Here is a 22,447-nt window from a genome sequence, read left to right on the forward strand (position 1 = left end):
CATTGATAGCTGGACATGCAGGAATGATGACAAACAACCTCACAGAGATCTTAAACATAGGGGCAGTAACCCTGGGCGCTCACCTGGTAATGGCTGGAAAAGATAACCAGGCAACCACTGGTAGGCATGGATGACCCACAAAATGCACTACATGGCCAAAAGTATGTGGAAACCTGCTCGTCCAACATCTCATTCCAAAATCATGGGCATTAACATGGAGTCATGGGCATTAACCTACAAAAATTCATGGGCATTAACCCTAACCCGAACCCTAACATCATGGGCCTAACCCCCCCCCCCCCCTCTTGCTGCTATAACAGCCTCCACTCTTCTGGGAAGGCTTTCCACTAGATCAGGGGTCGGGAACGTTTTTGACTCAGAGAGCCATTAAAGCAAAATATTTGGAAATCTATTTCAGTGAGAGCCATATAATATATTTTAAGACTGAATTCAACTAAATGTGAGTATAATAAGCCTCTGAATTTATTCTTTTAAATAATGTTGTTATAACACTCACCATTAATGGGACTTCTGGTGCTGCATGGATTTGCTGATGGCTTTGTAGTCTGGTTGGTACTTGGTGAGGTTAAGCTTCATGCAAGCGTTGAGGCTTTCATCCGTTAGACGTGATCGTAGGTTGGACTTGATGTTTTTAAGATGTGAGAATGACTGCTCACAGACATACGTAGATCCAAACAAGGTCAATACAGCAAGACTCACACGCTGCAGTGTGAGGTATGTGACAGGAAGCGCGTTCCAAGTTTTGATAATCAGCTCGTCTTCGGGTTGAAGTTTTTTCATTTCTGTCCACATGTGCTTACTCGCCAACTCCGCTTTCTGGTGTGCGATTCTTTCCAAATCTTCATTCAGTGACTTGAACTTATTAACCCACATGTCTGAGGCCTTCAGGTCAGCCACTTCTGCTTCAAAATCTCTGACGGAGACACCAGGAATGTAACTCAGGTCGCCTGTGTTCAGTGAACACTCGTTTGGATGGGTGATGAACTTAAAAAGACGAGTGTGCTCACGAAATTCTCCAAAGCGTGCTTTGAATGACTGTAGGAGACTGGATGTGAAGCCAGCTAACTGGTGGAGATCAAAGTATTGAGTGGGCTCACATGCTGTGCATGCATCTTTAAATTGTCTCAGTTTTTCAAAATGTAGTAAACGACCTGTTTCAAGATCCATGATAAAGAGCTCCAGCTTGTTTTCAAAAGCAAACACGGCTTGTTGAAGGGATAACACTGTATTTCCAATGCCTTGCATTTTCACATTGAGCTGGTTCACATGTTCAGCCATATCCACGAGATAGTAAAACTTGAGGAGCCACTCAGTTTCGGCTAGCTCAGGATGCTCAATCCCTTTCATTTCAAGGAAAGTCCGGATTTCGTTCAGGCAAGCCGCAAAACGGCTAAGCACCTTCCCTCTTGACAACCAACGCACATTGCTGTGCAAAAGCAGACCGTGATAGTTATTTCCAACTTCATCCAGCAGTGTTTTAAACTGGCGAGCATTTAAGGCTCGGGCAACAATAAAGTTGATCACACGAATGACCAGCGACATCACTTCGCCAAGCTGCCCATCACACATCTGAGCACAAAGTGCCTCCTGGTGTAGAATGCAATGGAAACTTAGGATGGGTCTATTTTCATGTTCACGGAGAAGCGCCACAAATCCTTTGTTTTTCCCCACCATACACGGAGCACCATCAGTACACACCGAGATAAGTTTATCCATTCGTAGATTTTTTTCTTGAGCGAACTCCATGAAAGACTTGAATAAATACTCACCTCTTGTGGACCCTTTTATTGGCAGAACAGCAAGACTTTCTTCGCGCAGTGTATCACCAGCAGCATATCTTGCAATCACACTGAACTGCGACAAATGGCTTACGTCTGTTGACTCATCCAAAGCCAGGGAAAAGAACGGCGCTGTATTTATGTCCTTCACTTGCGCTTCCTCCACTTGGTTTGCCATCATGATGGTACGATCATGAACAGTTCTTGCCGACAGAGGCATGTCTTGTATCCGTATGATTATCTTGTCTTTGTTCGGAAGATCATCAAAACGTTCATTGGCGACATCCAGCATGAACGTTTTTGCATCCTCGCCATCTGTGAATGGTTTTCCGTTCCTCACTATTGCTAAAGATCCAGCAAAGCTGGCGGAATTATAGTCACCTTGCCGGGTCCATACGCGGAGTTGCTGCTGGCTGGCTTGCACCCTGCTCAGTAGCTCTTGGCACGCTTTCTTTCTGCTGTCTCCCGCAGGGTATTTTGATGCAAAGGTAGCATGGCGCATGTCGAAGTGCCGCTTTATATTCGACCGTTTCATCGATGCAATTTTGTCATTGCAAATTAGACACACCACAAAACTTGCTCTCTCCACAAAGGCGAATTATTCGGCCCATTCGTCCTGAAATGTACGATACTCCTCATCTTTCTTTCTTTTCGCCATCTTCTTCGTCGAAGGGTTAGCTTTGAGCAAATGAGAGAGAGAGGGAGATGTTGACCCAAGTGAGTCTGGCTGGCCTGCGCACGGGCTGACATACTCGAGAGGTGCGGCGCGGCCGGCCGACTCTGGGATGCTGTCGCCTCAGCGGTGGCGCGTGATTGGTCGAGATGAATTCCGTGACGCGTCTCGGCGGCGGCACGTCATTGGAGGAACCGAAATCACGAGTCGCCTCAGCGGTGGCGCGTGGTTGGTCGAGATGAATTCCATGACGCGTCTCGGCGGCGGCACGTCATTGGAGGAACCGAAATCACGAGTCGCCTCAGCGGTGGCGCGTGGTTGGTCGAGATGAATTCCATGACGCGTCTCGGCGGCGGCACGTCATTGGAGGAACCGAAATCACTACTCGCGTCGGCTGCATGACTGGACGAAACAAAAACCGCTTCAGACAATTCGGAGGTGTTTTTTCTTCTCTCCTTCTGCCAAGTTCAACCCTGCATGTGAATGAAGCACGACACCATTCAAACTATAGGTAAAGCTTCTGCGAGAATATTGGGTTTTCCAAGTTTCAAACTCCAATTTTATCTGCGAGCCAGATGCAATCATCAAAAGAGCCATACCTGGCTCGCGAGCCACACGTTCCCGACCCCTGCACTAGATGTTGGAACATTTCTGCGGGGATTTGCTTCCATTCAGCGACAAGAGCATTCGTGAGGTCGGGCACTGATGTTGGGTGATTACGTCTGGTTCGCAGTCAGCGTTCCAATTAATCTCAAAGGTGAAAGATGGGATTGAGGTCAGGGCTGTGTGCAGGCCAGTCAAGTTCTTCCACACTGATCTCGAGAAACAGTTTCTGCAAGGATCTCGCTTTGCACGGGTGCATTGTCATACTGAAACAGGAAAGTGCCTTCCCCAAACTGTTGCCACAAAGAATTGCCTGGAATGTCATTGTATGCTGTAGCTTTAAGATTTCCCTTCACTGGAACCAAGGGGCCAAGCCTGAACCATTAAAAACAACCCCAGACCATTTAGTGGGGCAACTTAACATAACAATTGTGCATTTTGTGAGGAAAGCACCAAATTTGGCACACTCGTAGCCGATCATATTACGAACAGATTTGGATATTGGGCCATGCCTACTAGTCTGCCAAATTTGGTGCTTTCCTCACAAAATGCACAATTGTTATGCTATATTTAGCTAAGTTGCCCCACTAATTATTCCTCCTCCACCAAACCTTACAGTTGGCACTATATATTCGGGTAGGGAGTGTTCTCCTGACATCCGCCAAACCCAGATTCGTCTGTCAGACTGCCAGATGGTGAAGCGCGATTCATCACTCCAGAGAACGTGTTTCCACTGCTCCAGAGTCCAATGGCGGTGAGCTTTGCACCACTTCAGCTGACGCTTGACATTGCGCATGGCGATCTTCGGCTTGTGTGCGGCTGCTCAGCCATGGAAACCCATTTCATGAAGCTCTTGACGAATAGTGCTTGAGCTGACGTTGCTTCCAGAGAGTCAGTTTGGAACTTGGTAGGCAGTGTTGCAATCGATGAAAGACGATTTTTCCACGCGAAGTGCTTCAGCACTCGACGGTCCTGTTCTGTGAGCTTGTGTGGCCTACCACATCGTGGCTGAGCTGTTGTTGCTCCGAGACATTTCCACTTCACAATAACAGCATATACAGTTGACTGGGGTAGCTCGAGCAGGACAGAAATTTGACATCCTCTGACGGTGCCACGTTGGAAGTCACTGAGCTCTTCAGAGCGGCCCATTCCACTGCAATGTTTGTCTATGGAGATTGCATGGCTGTGTGCTTGATTTTATACACCTGTCAGCAAGAAGGGTGGCCAGAATAGCCAAATCCACTAATTAGAAGTGGTGTCCACATACCTTTGGGCATGTAGTGTCTCCAATGGAGAAGAAAGTAAATACCTCTGGATATATTTTTTTTTAATGCCATGAACAAACTTTGGTACATCACAGGTGATAAAGGTTGTGGTCAAGTTTCATCTAAATTGCGTGTGTGGTTTCAGAAAAGAAAGCAAATACACATTTTGGGGGCAACCCCCCTGGAGAAACCCTTAGACCCCCTTTTTTATGTCGTGAACAAATTTTGGTACATCACAGGTGGTGAAGATAGTGGTCAAGTTTCATCGGAATTGTAGGTGTAGTTTTGGAGAAAAAAGCAAATACATATTTTGGGAGAGGAAGCCCACTTTGAATCCCCTTCGAGCCAGATTTTTCTCATGTCATGAACAAACTTTGGTACGTCACAGTGTAGAGGCCTATGTAATTCGGTGGGCACCAGATGATAATTTTCGGCACCACATATTTTTTCATTCTTATGGATTCTGTGAGTCAGAAAAATCATGGTGCCAATTTTTTTGAGCATTTCAAATATTATTTTCAAGCCGATACGTGAACTATCCCTAAATCGCACTTTTTTCAATGATAACAATTCACCAACTTTTTTGTTTCTGGTTTAAACCTGGGCATGTGATATATCAAACTGAGCAGAATTCAGCCTAGAATATGATAATAATATCAATAATGACTTATCTGAATTTTTGTTAATTTCAGATGCTGCGCAGCCTATATTAAATCAATTACCGCAACGTCACCAAGATAATTAATTTTTCTAAACATTATGACATGCTACAATTCTACATACAATATATGTTAAAGTTTTTTGCCTTTCAGGTCAGCTATGATAATAGCAGAAGTGGTCAAGGGTAGTAGATGTAGTTGTAGATTAACCTCCAAGCTTTGTGGGTGAAGGAACTCATGTTGAGTGGACATTGAAATAAACTGTTCTCAAGTTATTGTTATGGATGAATCACCCCCAAGTCCTTCCAGTTCCAGCACAAAAGCATCAAGTTGCACGACACATCTTTGGCAGGTTTGAAAATATGCTGCATTTGCAAAGCATCTGGAAAACTCTTAAAACACCCAAGACCAGAATCATATCAGCTGTTTATCCAGAGTGTGAATACCCGGTCGCTCTATGAGGATAATAAGTACATATCCATCCATGAAGAGCTCGGTGATGTGATGGCAAAGTAACTATCACAGAAAGGTGTCACATGGCATCTGGAATGCTTTAGACTTGCAGTGCACAAGATCCATATTGAGCGGCTGAAAAACAGATATGAAGCTGCACTGGAAGCAGGCGAAGTACCTAAACCAATGAAAGTTGGACGACCAGAAAGGACGAACCTCAAAACACAACCACCACCACCACCACATGAGAACCCATCGTCAACAGAACGTTACATGCGATCTGGTGCCAAACAACACAATAAAAACTACTGCTTCTTCTGTAATGGATCTTCAGAGAAAGGAGCACTCCACCAGATCAGTGAGTTCAACACCGGGGAACAGCTCCGAAAGGCTGTTGAGTACAGAAATAACCACCAGTGGAAAGTAAATCTGAGTGCTGCAATCGATATCAAATACCATCTGTATTGTTGGGTGAAACACAATCAGCGAACTCAGGTACAGCAGGAGAGAGCAGACAACGAAGCAGTGATAACCAAGGTTTCAGCAGACATTGAATTCTTCTACTTGATGAGCAGCCTGCTGAAATCAGGATCTATCCTGGACATGGGTGAGGTAGAAGCAGCTAATTAAAGTGTCCTCAGAGTCAATGGTTCAAATGATATGCATATATCAAGGAGAAGTTTGAAGCATAAGCTTGTAGAAAATATTGATGATGTTGAGTTCTTCAGCTCGACGCAGATGAATGAACCAGATCGGATGTACACGTCGAGAACAAAAAGAGCCGCAATTGACAACCTGGACGAGGCAGCTGGCGATGCGAGCAGCAACATGAAAGCAGTCTTTGAAAGTGCCAAGGTAATAAGAAGGGACGTCGCTGAATCTCTAAAGCAGCCGTGGAAATTTCAAGGTTCCCTGTTACATGAAAATCAAGTTCCCAAATCGCTGGAGACATTCATCCGCTGGATCCTAATCGGGCCAATGTTAACACTCGAGTCAACACAAATAGAGCATAGCATTCAACTAGTAACACGGAACATAGCACAGACTATAATGTTTGCATATAAGTCTGATCGTCAGTTGTCCTTTGTGCCAAAGCATGAGGAAGCAGGCTTTCGACATCACAATGAGAATCCACTAGTAGTTGGAATTGGTCTGAAAGTTCATCAAGCCACTCGGAGTAAGACCGAGGTGAACATTTTTCATAAGTTTGGGTACTCCATCAACTACGAGCGTGTCCTTCGCATAGAGACGCAACTTGCTCATGCAGTGCTGAAGCGTGCTGCACAGAACAATGGTCTGTATATTCCTGAAACGCTTGTGAAGGGAAGATTCCTCTTCTTTGCAATCGACAACGTCGATTTCGCCGAAGATACACCAGATGGAAAGGGGACATTACATGCCACTGCCACTGTTGTTTTCCAGTTCCATGACACAAATGAAACCAACACCCAAAACGCAATTGCCATAGAGCAACCGTGTACTGAGCGATCCCTTTCCAGTCTGGCACCAACACAACCACAGCTCCTTTCATGTAGTATCAATAGTCAACATAAGCCCACATCCAACGTAAAGTATGCAGAATTCACACTAAAACAGAATGAGGCTTGAAAAGCTACAGATCTGAGGACCTAAATTGGCTTCTCTTGCGTTCATATCATCGTGGGATACCAAATGGATTTCAAACTGAAGCCCAGGTGCGAGCAGATGCTATTGAGGAGTGTATTGATCAGACCGAAGATGAGACAGAGACAACCAATGAACATGACCCAGAGGCAGCAAACACACTTCACAATGAAGATAACACAGATGTAACAGGAGGGAGTCATCAAACATGCCCAATGACAGACTCAGAGGAAATGATCACGAGGATAGCATAGATGAAGATGACTTATCTGACACTGCATTACTATGAACTTGATGGTTTTTGTTTCAACAAATATTTTGACCTATTCATTGCAGTTGACTACTTAAGTGTATACCATAGAACAGATATACTTTATGTGAACCACTAAACATCCCATAAAGCATAAACGGTACATTTATCTCATTGATTGACTTTTAAATAAGAACATTTGCATCTGGATATATGCTCCGTTATGGTTGTTATTGCCAGGGAAATTGGCATTGATACCTGTGGACAATAAAAAAAATCAATATATATATATATATATATATATATATATATATATATATATATATATATATATATATATATATACACATATATATATATATATATATATATATATATATATATATATATATATATATATATATATATATATATATATATATTTATTTGTGTTACAAATGTACAGACCTTTAATTTGATATGCTACATGCTTTGCTTTATAACAATATTTGAAACTGGTCGTTGCAACCGAAACAGCAATAATGGTATTTTAGGGGGCCACATTAAAAGCCACCAAAATGTCCCCAAAATGCAAAACAAAAATTGGCACCATGATTTTCCTGATTCTCAATGCATCTGTCTGCAATAAAATCCATGGTGCAAAAAAATTATCATCCAGTATGATTATTAGACTCCACCAGATCACGGTATTAAAGTTTCATAAATATGCTTCTACACTATCATGGATGATGAAGGTTGTGGTGAAGTTTCATCGGAATTGTGTGTATGGTTTGAGAAAAAAGCAAATACCTCTTTGGGTAACCCCCCCTCCCCCCACCCCCGTAAACTCCCTTTGTAGACCCCTTCAGACCCAGTTTTTATTTTTATGCCATCATGAGTGATGAAGGCAGTGGTCAATTTAAACTGAAATCATATGTGTAGTTTCTGACAAGAAGTTGCAAGTATTTGTGGACGGACGGACAGACTACGCGCTATCCCATAAGCTCCACGCACCTACTTCACAGGTGAGCTAAAAACATCCCTGGGAAAATTATTACAAACTAACTACAGTTGGAAGCCGTCCATTACTCAGTGACGATCCTGAAGAGAGCCCTCGGCACAAAACTTTGAGAACAGAAAACTGCACATCTTGGTCCATGAATCGTGACCCCTGACTGAAATGAATGTGGATACTTTGAGCCTTGTGTGGGAGGACTCCATTCCACATTCTGAGACCCGCATATGTAGATACCAATCAATGTGCGCGCACGCACGCACGCACGCACGCACGCACGCACGCACGCACGCACGCACGCACGCACGCACACACACACACACACACACACACACACACACACACACACACACACACACACACACACACACACACACACACACACACACACACACACACACACACACACACACACACACACACACGGCCGATGTCGGCAATTTTTCAGGAATCGGCAGGTTGGAGTCAGTGTGATTAATTACCGACTGCAGTCCAAATTGTGTACAACCCAGAAACCTTGAGTAGCTTTCACCAAAAAACAACGTGGCATTTATATTGACATTTCAAGGCGATGTTCACAAACATTATCTATCTATAATTCCAGCAATGTGTGTGTGTGTGTGTGTGTGTGTGTGTGTGTGTGTGTGTGTGTGTGTGTGTGTGTGTGACCGCTGTTTCTCGACAACCACTGGTCCGATCTGATTGAAACTTGCCAGGTATATTGCTGGGGACCTGAGGATGTGCCTTTTCAAGGTTTGATATTAAATCGGACAAGTGGTTCCCAAGTTATGGCCATTTATTTACCAAACCAATGACAAGACACGTTGTTGCGTGGGCGTGGCCGATGGGGGAAGGGAAGCACAGCCACGTTCCCCATTACGGGTTACAACGTACGGGCTTCCGGAGAGTGATGACTTCGTGTATTCTAATAATTTCTCGATTTCTAATGCGCATTTATAGATAAACACAATGCCCCAAGTTATGATCGTTTTCATATTAGATGGTGCATAAATTTCGGTAACATCAGAGTGAGCTGGTGTGCTCCGAACCAGGAAGTAAATTTTTTTTTTCTCTCTTCTCTTCTCCTTTTGTTTTTCCTTGCGACGACATTGCGAAAAGGCAAAATACGTTGGCGCTAATTGAATAATTGGCCATTAAAACTAAATTGCGAATAATCGTAACTGCGATATGCGAACTTCCGGGCAACGCACGTACGGGCACGCAAGAGCGAAGAAACGGCCTGTGTGGTTGTTGTTTCTTGCTTGCGGTTTGAATATTTATTTATTATTATTTTATTTTTTTAAAGGGCATGTACTTGTCTATCTATAATTCCAGCAATCTGTGCATTTGTGTCTGTGAGTCTGTGTCCGCTGTTTCTCGACAACCACTGGTCTGATCTAATTGAAACTTGCCAGGTATATTGCTGGGGACCTGAATATGTGCCTTTTCAAGGTTTGATATTAATCGGACGAGTAGTTCCCAAGTTATGGCCATTTATTAACCAAACCAATGACAGGACACATTGCTGCGTAGGTATGACCGATGGGGAAAGGGCGCCATTGAGTTACCAATGACAAGACACGTTGCTGTGTAGGCGTGGCCGTTGGGGAAGAGATCCTCAGCCGCGTTCCCCATTACGGGTTACAACGTACGGACTTCCGGATCGTGATGACTTACTGTATTCTAATAATTTCTCGATTTCTTATGCGCATTTATAGATAAACACAATGCCCCAATCCAGTCGTCGTTTACGAGAGCGAAGGAACGGCCTGTGTAGTTGTTCGAAAGTTTTTTTTTTTGCACGTATGGCTACGCACGCACTAGTTCTTTATAAACAGCTGCGTGTGATGGGTGGAAAAAAATTGGCTCGGTAATTTAGAAAACACGTTAATACGGCAAATGGCTCAGAAATCGGGAGTTTTCAAATATATTTTGCTTTGGAACACACAAAGAGAAACCATGTAACCTTTGTAAAGCAAATGCAATAATCAAATGATTTAGTAACAGACGCGAGGACAAAGGAAAACCTGAAAGAACCTCCATAATATACGGCATGAAACTTTAACACCACGGCATAGCAGGGCATGTCCACACACCCGTGGAGAGTCCGTGCAGATCCAAATCTAACCATATATATACCACGTCCGTTTGTGCTAGAAACGTACCTCTACCTTGTAGCAACTTAACTGTACATCCCGATAAGGACATGAACTGTACTGTACAGCTCGGTAAGTGGCTGAAGCACTCAAGCACTCCAACGGAACGCCTGGCTTGGCAAGCAATTACAAATTGCCGTCCATCCAACTATGCACCAGGAAACGCCCATGCAACGTATGAGTTGGACAAATTGACACCTTTTTTCGGAGTCGAAAATGCTGATATTTTCAAATCTGGAGCTTACATTTTGTAATAATCCTTCATTTAAGAGATTCTCTTGGTTATTATATAAAGTTACATGCGCAAATTATATAAAGCCACGAATACTGGCATCTCCAGGTGTTTATAAGCATTATACCCAGCAATTCGTAGCTATGATGAACAGGCATTCGATCATATGAGTGAGGAAAGTGAAAAAAAAAAAAACTTTATCGTTAAGAAATTGTTGCAGGCTGTTCCAAGTCAAAGCATGGTTGAGCAGGCAAAAAAACATGGCGGCTTCAGACCCCAGCGAGGTTATCCAGGAAACGCCTTTAGACCCAGACAGCGAGGTGGTCGAGGATCGCCTGATGAAGGATATAATTAAATAAGGCCGTTAATTATCTTCAAAAGGGGTGTTTTAATTAACCGAAACACCCAATTTTCACTCTTGCACTTCCTTGGCGTTTCTTTTGGGTGCATGCAAAGTTTCAGACTGCTAGGTTTTGCAGTTTTGGAGTTATGGAGGAGACACACAGCCTTTTATTAGTATAAAAGACTGGATATGTCAATCCCTCTTGGCTAAATTCAAGCTCAAACCCAAATAAGGACGTACCTACACAATTCCCAAACATATTACCACCAAACTCATCACTTCCACCACATGCACCACCACCACCTGCGCACGACCGACCACCTCAAACCTAAAATGACACACAACCTTAATATCTTCCAATACAACACAGATGGCCTCATCAGCAAGGCCATGCCACTTCAACACTTAACTCTCACAAACAACATTGACATAGCCATCAAACAAGAAACCAAATTACACCAAAAAAACAAAACACGTCGGCAACTCTAAACCTTAAATTACAAGGAAGATAATACAACACCACAAATTACACTGAACATCATCCCTAACCCACATACACACCAAACAACAATACTCAGCGCCACTTTTAACACATCCATGTCATTCTCAGATCACATCCCCAAATCACACGTGCCACAACATGTCCAGCCACCCACAGACCCCGAGACACATTAAGACTACACCACAAAAACACTACAATGACATCTTTCAAAAGTCTCCCACTAATCAACTACTAAAACAAATAAATTAATTAATTAACTAGAAGGGCACTTGGTAGAGCGCATACCACCGCGGTGCAATGCCTGATCCAATAGAACACATCAGGCCCAATAAATATATCGTTTTTAGCCCCATCTCTCAATGGTGAAGAATCACTATTAACATTAAATTAATACAGATCCAGATTCGGATCTTCATTAAAATTGAATCGATTTTTCCTTGTCACACACCAACCTGTCCATCAAGTTTCGTATGAATCCATCCACAACTTTTTGAGATATCTTGCTCACAAACAGACAGACAGACAGCCTCATCAGTGGCATCTGTCGCAGGAATGTCGCAGGATGTGGGTATGGATAAAACTCATCCATACCCACACCACCATAAACACAATCAAAAACCTGGGCCCAAACAGTATCCTGGGCATGAAACCCTCACCCATCAATGGACACAGAGAAATTACTTCCCAGGTAAGATAGTGTTCACCTTTCATACCTTCGCTGAGGATACCACCGACAGCTTTTACAGCACAAACATCAATAGACTCGACATCACTGACGATACCTGCAAACTCTGCCAGGCCGCCCCACACACAATAAAACACATCTTATCTTGAGAGATGAGCGATCCTGGTTCCATGAAGGCAAGAGCTTCGATGTGAGGCATCACTGGGTCACTCCCGGTAGATTGAGCTGTTTTCGCCACGCCACGGGCTTTTAAACCATGACATCAGAGAGGTCCCAAAGTTACTGCCATGTAGCAGAGCAAACATCGAATAAAGGGTGTGACGTGAGGATTGCATAAGGGCCGATTTCAAATATTTTAATAAATAATAGTAAATAGCAATTTAAAATCAGGCCTTAAGACGTTTGTTGCCACGGCAGCAAAGCAAATAATGACTGGAAATCAGATGGTAGTAAGCATGACTGATTGCAAGGGCATTGCCTCGTAGTAAACATGAAAACTCAAAACATCAAGCAACATCTCGTTTCCATCAACAATACCAATGAACAGACTTTTGAGAGAACCCACAGTACGAGATAAACGGCCCAAACGGATGTGGAAAACACTAATGTCGTGTTCATGCCCTACAGTCAATATGTTTTGCTTCAATCAGTGTGGTCAATGCAAGTCAGACCTCAAAAGAAGTATCGTATAAATTTTGATAATCACAAACAAATCTTGTAAAATTCCTTTAGTAGTGAGGAAAATCGAGTCAATATGCTTGTTAACAAATGCAACTTCCTTCCAGTGATGTTCACAAGTGATTTTGTGAGCCTTATTCGGTTCACACAAACAGCACATGTCCCCAGCTGCTCACCCGTTCCTGCGATGCAGCTGCGATGCCCTCCTCACTCTCCTCATCAAACTCATCATCACTCCATTCCCAAGCACCATCCTCAGTCTTGTGTAGGTGTCCGCTGGAGCCAGGCACGCGACGGACCTGCCAGGCAGGAGAGCCGTGAGGTTAGCCTGTACCCAAGCCGACAAGCAGCAGTCCCTCTGCCCCTCTAGTCTCGCAACAGTACAGTTCACATCTCATCCCAAAATGCCACCACCAACACCACTCTCGGAGACAATTTCCATCACCATCGTCTATATAACCCCTCGTGTACCTTCCGAGATCGCTGGCCAATCGTGGGACCTCTATTCAGAAGCCTCTCCACAAGGAATTCCTTAGCCTGTTAGGAAAGAACACACGTCTCCCAGGCTCATCATGGTGCACATGTAATCGTTAGTCAGTAGTTGTGTTTTTTTGGTTTCAATTCAAATTCTCGGAAGCAGATTGTAAAAGTTGTTATTACAAATCCCTTAACCCACCGGGGCGAAAAAAGTTATACTTTATTCTCGATGACTGTTATTGATGTCGGAAATCAATCTTGCCTCTCTGACACCAGACATCAAGGACTCCTTGATACGATTGAACTACATTTCCCCAGTTTCTGTTACACAATCTCTGTTTTATAAAAATAAAATAAAAACATGAAAAAAGGAGAATTTTAAAGAGAAAGGAGTGCACTGTGAGCACCCACCACCCTCCCCCACAACCCCCAGCCTCCCTCCCAACAAACCTTTGCTTTCTGAAAGAATTTGCTTTTCAGGAGCTCGGCTGCTGTAGGTCTGGAAAAAAAAAAGAAACAAACAAAAAAAAAAAAATAAAGAAAAATAACCAAGTGCACAAAAGGGCTTCGCTCTTACTTTGGCAACCCTCCTTAAAATAAAAATAAAAATAACTAAATACACCATCATTTGTAACAATACCATCATGTTTTTATCCATCAGAAGGTAAATTTATCAAGTGTATTTAAAATTCTTTGCACACAACTGTGAGCAACAGAAGGGACATTAAACTAACATACAGAAACCAATGTAATCCATTTCACTTTGTGATGCATCAGAAAAATCTATGGGACTCACACGAGGTGTTGCCATAGAAACCAACCAGTTCCTGAGATGAAACACAGATCACAAAAGTGCATCCCTATCATATGAAAGCTCCCCAATGTAATGCTGCCACGACCGTGGCATCTGTCGCAGAAATTTATGATCAATTTTCTCTCTTAGAGTAAGGTTCACCGAAGAGCTGTCACACAACGTACAAACACATGCAGCCAAAGACATCAGACAACACAAGACTTGAATTCAGACAAACAGCCAGTGAACGTGGGGGACAGCAACTTCACAGACCGCTTAGATGTGGTTGCCATGTTCAGCACATTTTGAGAACCGCCACGACCCCACACCCAATGGTACACGAGCCCATGGACTGAACGATTTTAACGAGATATCCCCCCCCCACCACCATCCCTTCCCTCTCATACGGGGTTTGTACATGCTCTATCCCTTCAATGCCGAGCATTAAAGGAGGAAGCAGTACGTACCATATTTAAACTTTGGTACAGGATCGAATTGACGTTTTATCAGACTTGAAGCAGATGCTCTAAACACATTGCCTGACATAATTTTGCACAAATCAAGACAACAACCATTTTTGACGTTAAAACAAACAAACAAAACGACAAAGCAGCGATCTGCCAATTGTCAGATGTCTGCCATGTCTGATCCATCCATCCATTGGGACCATACTCTCTGCAGAGTGTTGGTGCTGCCGAAGCAGTCTCCTTGGCTATTGGACACAATCGTGGATGGGTCGCCACTCCGGCACAGTATACCAGCAAGCTGGCACTCATTTTGCCAACCTCAGAAGGATGACAGGCAGAGTCAACCCCACCTGGTATGAATTCAACAGTAGAGTGGGATTTGAACTCTGGATCCAAGGATCCCAAGTCCACCACCCTAACCATTAAGCCAACACCAGGCATATAGCTGATATGTATATATATATATATATATATATATATATATATATATATATATATATATATATATATATATATATATATATATATATATATATATATATATATATATATATATATATATATATATATATATATATATATATATATATATATATATATATATATATATATATATATATATGCCTGGTGTGTTGGCGCAGTGGTTAGGGCAGCGGCTTGGGATCCAAAAGGTCCTGAGTTCAAGCCCCGTTGGGCCACTGAATTAATACACCAGGGGGTTGACTCAGCCTGTCATCCTTCCGAGGTCGGCGAAATGAGTACCAGTGTACTGGGCCGGTGTATACCCCGGTTAAAATAGGTGTACCATATCCCTGTGTCGTAAGAGGCGACCAGGGTTGTGTCAGGAAGGGCATCCGGCGTAAAACATGTGCCAAATCACTATGCGGATCGGATGATCCGCTGTGGCGACCCCTAACGGGAGCAGCAGAAAGGAGAAGAAGAAGAAGAAGAAGAAGATATATATATATATATATATATATATATATATATATATGTATGTATATATATATATATATATATATATATATATATATATATATGGATATATATATATATATATATATATATATATATATATATATATATATATATATATATATATATAGTTACGGATTCGGAAACCAGAAGCATTCAACATACAGATGTCCCAAAAGTCAGTTATGTCGTTAAGTATGTGTGTCGTCAGCTCCCCTTCCTTTTGTCAAGTGGGAGAATCAAAGGCGTGCGTTGCGATTTCTTTTTAGTTAGGTTATTAAATCTTTTCATCCAACGAACCCTCCAACAAGCCATCTAACCACCATCCCATCTGCATGACCCCTCAGCCCATCATGATCCACCACCAACCAGCTGCCTTCTCGCACCCTGACGTGCCAAGGCAAGATCTCGCGGTTCCGGTTTCTCGGCTTCCACAAACGTTGTAACTCTTTCACGCCGACCTTTTTGCAACGTTGATACTGTCACTCGTCAAGTATGAACCCACGTGGAAGAGTGGCTGGGGTTTCCCAGCAGGGGCCGAGGCCCTGCCCCGGAAAGTTATGCCGTGGGACCCTGTCCAATCAAAGGCGGACAGCGAGGTGCATTTTCGCCAAGGGCCCCTCCCCATGGAGAGAGGCCAATAAAATCTCCGAGACGCTCTGTAAAAAAGGGTCCGGTCGAGTTTGCTTTCACGGTGGCTGTAAGCAGTCAGTTTTGTTTCACGGTAGCTGTACGGGTTCTGGAGTTTCACGGTGGCTGCTACGAGGAGTCTTAAAGAAGGACAGAGTGACCCTGACCTCCCTCTGTGGACCCCGATGGTTCACCACTGAGCTCCGCCACAAACCACAAGTCCCTACGTGCGACTGGGGACCGGACAAACGACCTTTGTCAGGTGCTGCATCACGGAGCATGCCCTTCCTCCGACGGTCAGGTACACCACTGAACTCTGACCCCCAGCTTGTCTCTCCCCACAGCTGCGAGGGTCCAATAAAGACTCTGGGTTTCTTTTCATTTTGTGTGTGTCTGCATGTGGGCCCGTCTTGTAAGTAGATCTGAATAAGTGTTTTTGCTCATTGTAAATATTCCTTTTTGCACATTCGCGTTAAGTCTTGCCTTTGTCTTTTTATTGTAAATAAACATTTGTAGAAATATTCCCAGTCCGTTTCTGTCCCTTTTTGAATTGGTCCAGCATGGTTCAGATCTGAGTTTAGGCGGGGTTTTATCCCCGATAATCCGTTCATTCCAGCCGGCACGGCTTTGGCAGTTTCTGCTCGGCTGCACCCGAACCGGAGTTGGTAGTCGGAACTCTACCGCAGTCGGTAGCGTGACCCGGTTCGAGCAAGGCGTGCTGAGGGCGTGGTTTCCCCGGTAGCTGAAATCGCGTAGTTAATTAGGTAAATTGGTTATAGACAAATAAACCCTACGCGACACGGTTGAGATATTGGTGATCACGGTCGGTTAAACGACCCGCCGGCTCGCGGAGTTATCCGAGCGCCGGCCTACAATTCCGGGGAGTTTGGTGGGAGACGACGCAAGCTTTCCCCAACTAGTGGTTGTTCTCGCCACCAACCCCCGGCCTACAAATATATATATATATATATATATATATATATATATATATATATATATATATATATATATATATATATATATATATGTACATGACATATTTTACAGATATGTTCCACCGTCTTCCTGTTCCATCAGCTTTTGGTGATCTGGAGGACAAGTCCTATGGATTTCTATGGAATTCTCAACACGACTTTTTACCTCCACTACCGAAGGTGGACAGAGGTTATGTTTTCTCCTGCTTCGCTGTCTGTCTGTGAGCACGATATCTCAAAACGTTGTGGATGGAGTCAGCTGAAACTTGGTGGATGAATTGGGTAGGTGACAAGAACAAGCCAATTAGATTTTGGAGGTTCGGATGCGGATACACACACACACACACACACACACACACACACACACACACACACACACACACACACACACACACACACACACACACACACACACACACACACACACACAAAAAGTTCGGAACTCTTCATTTGCAAGGCCTGTTTCACTGCAATACAGAAACATTAATAAACCAAATGTTTCTCTCCATTTCCTGCTGCCTCTTTTTTGTCCATCCAGTGATCCAGCAGATTTATCTCAAAGATTCCTTGGAGAAAATGCAAAAACCCATTTTCCTTTCCTTCAAATGCAGTGTGCATTCTCCTCGAAGTGAAACTATAGTTCTCCCTCATGTCAATGCACTGTTGTTTGAATGGAAATGTTGTCTGCATACACACCAATGAGGAAGATGGATAATACAGTACTTCGTGTAATAAATCATATCTCCCCCAACAAATTAAATAAATAACGGACACGATTTATATTCATTTACCATTGGTGAGAAAGTCAGCAAAAGGCTTTGCTCACAGATAAAAGAGTTCACCAGTGAACTCGAGAGAAACCTCGTTTGAGTCAGACATCTGCTAATTGGGAGACACCTGACGTGTCTATAAACATCCATCCCAGTGTATTGCAAAAAGTCTTATAATAATCAGACGTCTCATTAAAATAAATAAATAAATAAAATTTAAAATTAACATCTTTATTATTCATTTTTAAATTGTCAAGGAAATGCACTCCATGTGGTGGAATTCATTCCTCAGAAATACCCTGCCAAAGCAGTCCCCTTACTCTTCCACCCTCTTCCTCTCGTCCCTCTCTTCCCACAACACAACCGCAAAACCTCAACGGCAACATAGAAAAATCATCCGTAAGGCACAGACAGTTCAGATTCTTCAAGCAAGACAAATGAACCATCGTTTTCATGTCCTCGAGCCAACTGGGCTCAACGGGCCCTCAAAGCGCTTCGGGAAAAACCAGTAAGGAAAGGATCGGCATCACACGGCGGAAGGTTTTCAACAGCACTGCGTGGAAAACAGACTACAAACATGATGAACAGCTCAAAGGTTTCCTTTCTCTTCCAGACACATTAAATTTGCTCAAAGTTCAATGATAAGATAAGACAAATGTCGTGTTTAACTGAGGCCGAGTTGTAAATTACCCTTACTCGTCGATAACGACCTGCATGACACCATGAAGAGCCTGTAGGGGTAGGTAATAAATAAATAAATATAATAACAATGCTGCTGGGACAGATGTGGTGGTAGTGGTTGTGGCAATATCATAATCTTACGCAGGTCTTTGGAGCACCACAGTGGCATTTTTATGGGAAAATAGACGGGTGGTTCCCACCTACTGTCCGGGACATATTTTTGAGCAGCTCTGGGAATCAAACCCATGACCAGTGATGGAAATGTAAGAAAGAGTTTACCAACTCCACCACTGAGTCACTCGAGGAAAGATGCAATATTATCTCATCTTGTATCTTTCTTATTTTCTTATATCAACACTATAATAGTCTCTTCCAGTGTGTCTGTCCGTTGAGGGTGGGGCTTCCCCCGTTCAGGGAGGAGCTTCAAAATCGATTCCTTCATCGCTCCACATCGTTCTGAGGTTCCATCGGCCTCTATTGTAAGGATAAAACTTTCTGACTCACTGCTTTATCTTAACTCTCATTCAATATTCAATTTCATTTTTCATAGTCACAAAGATGGTTTAAGACTTGGCTGCAAAAAACACGGGAAGAAAATTCAACTAAAATTCATACTTTAAAAGGGGAAAAATATATTTTAAGAGCCGTTTCTGGTCGGACGCAATGCGGGAGGAGAGTGGGGAAGAAGAGGGGGGGGAAGAGGAAAGGGGGGAGGAAGAGGAGAGGGGGGAAAAAGAAGAGGAGAGAGGGGGAAGAAGAGAGGGGGGAAAGAGGAAAGCGGAGAGGAAGAGGAAAGGGGAGAGGAAGACGAGAGGGGGAGAGGAGAGGGGGGAGAGGAGAGAGGGGAAGAAGAAGAGGAGAGGAGGGAAGAAGAAGAGGAGAGGAGGGAAGAAGAAGAGGAGAGGAGGGAAGAAGAGGAGAGGAGGGAAGAAGAGGAGAGGAGGATGGGGGAAGGATGGACAGAGTGGGAGGAGGGGCGAGATAGAGGTGGTGGAGAGGATAGGGAGGATAGGATGGACAGAGTGGGTGGGGGAGGGGGAGGAGGAGTTACTTTTAAAGGCTTTTGAAATACTATATAGGACCCCTTTGAAAGCTCTTCCTGGTCATGGGGAGGGGAAGGGAGGGGGAGGAAACAAGGGGAAGAGAGTGGATGGGGGAGAGGAGGAAGGGAGAGAGGAGGAAGGGGGAGAGGAGGAAGGGGGAGAGGAGGAAGGGGGAGAGGAGGAAGGGGGAGAGGAGCGAAGGGAAGGGAGGGGGAGGAGGGGAAGGGAAGGGAGGGGAGGAGGGGAAGGGAAGGGAGGGGGAGGGGGAAAGGAGGGGGAGGAGGGGAAGGGAGGGGGGGGAGGGGTGAAATGGAAGAGCTTGGATATTTGGGAGGAGAGAGAGGAGAAGAGGGAGGATGGGAGGGTGGAGGCAGGAGGGTGGGGAGAGGAACAAGGAGGGCAGAGGTCTTCAAGTCACATTTTACATTCATGGAATTTCAACGGACATTTTACATCACATGGAATTACACATTACAAACTGTATTGCACATGTGAATGAACATGAATTCACATAGTATGTGAAGTATATAAATTATGTGGATTCCATCATTGCTGGATCTGATGAATTGCCAGTACCAATTTTGCAAAACTCTACATGTAGCATGATAGCTCAAGATGTCCAAATGTCATACATGTCTATTCTCGTCGGTTTCTCACGACTACCCCACGAGTTTTTTACTGATATATTATCCGCCAGTCTGTCTATCCCTGTCTGTCCATTTGAGCTGGGGCTTCAAAATGAAATAACCACCATTTTTTTTTTTTCACTTCGCATAGCTGAGGTTCCACAGATCTCTGGTGTACATTTGAAGACTGAATGAGTCTTTTATCACAAAATAAAGGTACCATTTTGAGGAATCAAACATTTTGATTACAACTCGTACAGAGGAAACAAGGTAACGCACCTTTCGTTCGAGAAATCACGGCAGCGGTCTGTTATACACTATCTAATGAAGGTACGTTTGCATGAATGAAAGTGAAGTCTTTAATTAAAAGAAATTAAAAAAAAAAAACTTTTGGTTTTCACCCGAGTTTTCAAAGCTGAATAGTGTGCAAGTACAGGATTTAAAAACAAAATGCATTTCACATGTGCATGGACAGGTAATTCACATATTATGTGAAGGAAATAAACATTAGAGGCGACGAAAAGTGGGATGGTAGTGAAATGCCTACATGCGCAATTCGGCGGGAGGCCGGGGAGATTCCCGAGAGCCAAGTTATATGAAACTTTCGCACATTCAACAGCACCTCTGAGTTTATGTACATTTTAAAAACTAAAACGACGCATTGAAAACTGGACAAGGTACATTTTTATTACAACGAAAATAGTCACGGATAATATTTGAAATCAACCTGTTAATTTTTTAATTGAAAATAAAAAAAATAAAAATAAATGTCCGTTTGTCAGCATTTTGTATGTACTGTATGCTGTCAAGTTGTCTTGGAGTGTATTCGGTTACCAAGCAGCTAACTAGCACTTCCCAAGTCAGCCACTCCTTATGAACGGTTTCCGATTAAGTGCTTGCTTGAGTGCTTAAGCCACTTGGGCGAGCGCTCCACAAGATGCTTGGTAACTGAACACACCCCTGATTAATCACTTGGCGATGAGGATAAACATCTAGACCGTGACTTATTTCGGCAATATCGATGAATTCGACACTCATGGGGGAGATTTCGACATGACAGGTGACAAAAAGAGGGTTGGTAGGAATCGAAAGCGGGTTTTTATTTTAATTATTTACTTTTCCCAAATGTGGTTGAAAACATTATTATTCACCGTCAGTGACGCAAAATGCACCAGAATAGTGAGATAGTCGTTTATTGACGGATAATGGTAAGGAGGTTCCAAATAATAAAACTTCAAACTCGGTGATTGTGGTGACAATGTTAAATATGTTATGATCCGTGCAAGAATGCCCTTTCGCTTTCATGAGCAGGAGGGGAGGACAGAGTTGAGGTTCAGAGGGAGTGGGTGGAGAGCAAAGATGGGGAGGGGAAGGTTGAGACTTTGGGAGGGGGGAGTGGTTGCGGAATGTTGGTGGCAGGAGGGGAGATTGAAGAGTTTGGGAGGGGGGCCTGGGGAGGGGGTTTGAAGGCTTGGAGTGGGGAGGTGATTGAAGCCTTCAGGTTGGAGGCAGGTTGAAACTTAGGGTTTGGGAGTAGGGGAGGTGGGATGGGGACTTGAGGACTTCAAGTCATATTTTAGATTGTGCGGATGCTCCACCCGTACCTGCTAGTGAGTCATATTTATCGAAAAAGGATAAAGATTTTGAAACTTAAAAATCATGCAAAATCGTTGGTCTCTGCAGGTGTTTTATGCATTCGTAGGATAATCAAGTAATGATGAAATAGTGAAGAAATTAAAATGAACTGGACCAGACAAGTCACGAAGTCCTAGATTACATTACGCTTATTGTTATCCAACAAATCATAAAGTGCCACACCCTATATAAAACCTATTACTGCACAGGCATACATATTATGTCCAGTATTAAGCCCAAAAGGACTGTGTAACAAGCAAACAGCAAATCAAAGTTTTGGTTTGTGAAGGATAAACAAAGCAAATAATTGTGACAAACTCCATGTTTCATTTGGAGGTGTGTGTGTGTGTGCCACTCTTATAAGGCTAAATGGAAGAAGAGACTCTTGAAACGGTAGGTGAAATCGGCACTGATAATTAATCATACAAGTGGCTGAGGGAGAAAGCTGAAACGTTCAAGAA

At 43.4% G+C, this 22,447-nt stretch overlaps 1 protein-coding gene across 3 annotated transcripts in view; it reads right to left on the reverse strand.

Annotated features, from left to right (window-relative positions):
- The window catches only part of LOC147029863 (serine/threonine-protein kinase OSR1-like), a 66,722-nt gene that overhangs the window by 27,204 nt on the left and 17,071 nt on the right, over positions 1-22,447 (reverse strand). For all 3 annotated transcript variants that reach the window (XM_085873282.1, XM_085873281.1, XM_085873283.1), the window contains 3 exons: positions 13,843-13,891; positions 13,387-13,452; positions 13,092-13,214 (listed from right to left, as the gene is read on the reverse strand). In XM_085873282.1, coding sequence (XP_085729408.1) covers positions 13,092-13,214; positions 13,387-13,452; positions 13,843-13,891 — 238 coding nt within the window. The remainder of the gene's footprint in view (positions 1-13,091; positions 13,215-13,386; positions 13,453-13,842; positions 13,892-22,447) is intronic.

This window comes from Eptatretus burgeri, chromosome 3 (assembly GCF_056783735.1).
Source record: "Eptatretus burgeri isolate ZD-2024b chromosome 3, Ebu_testis_v1, whole genome shotgun sequence".
NCBI lineage: Eukaryota > Metazoa > Chordata > Myxini > Myxiniformes > Myxinidae > Eptatretus > Eptatretus burgeri.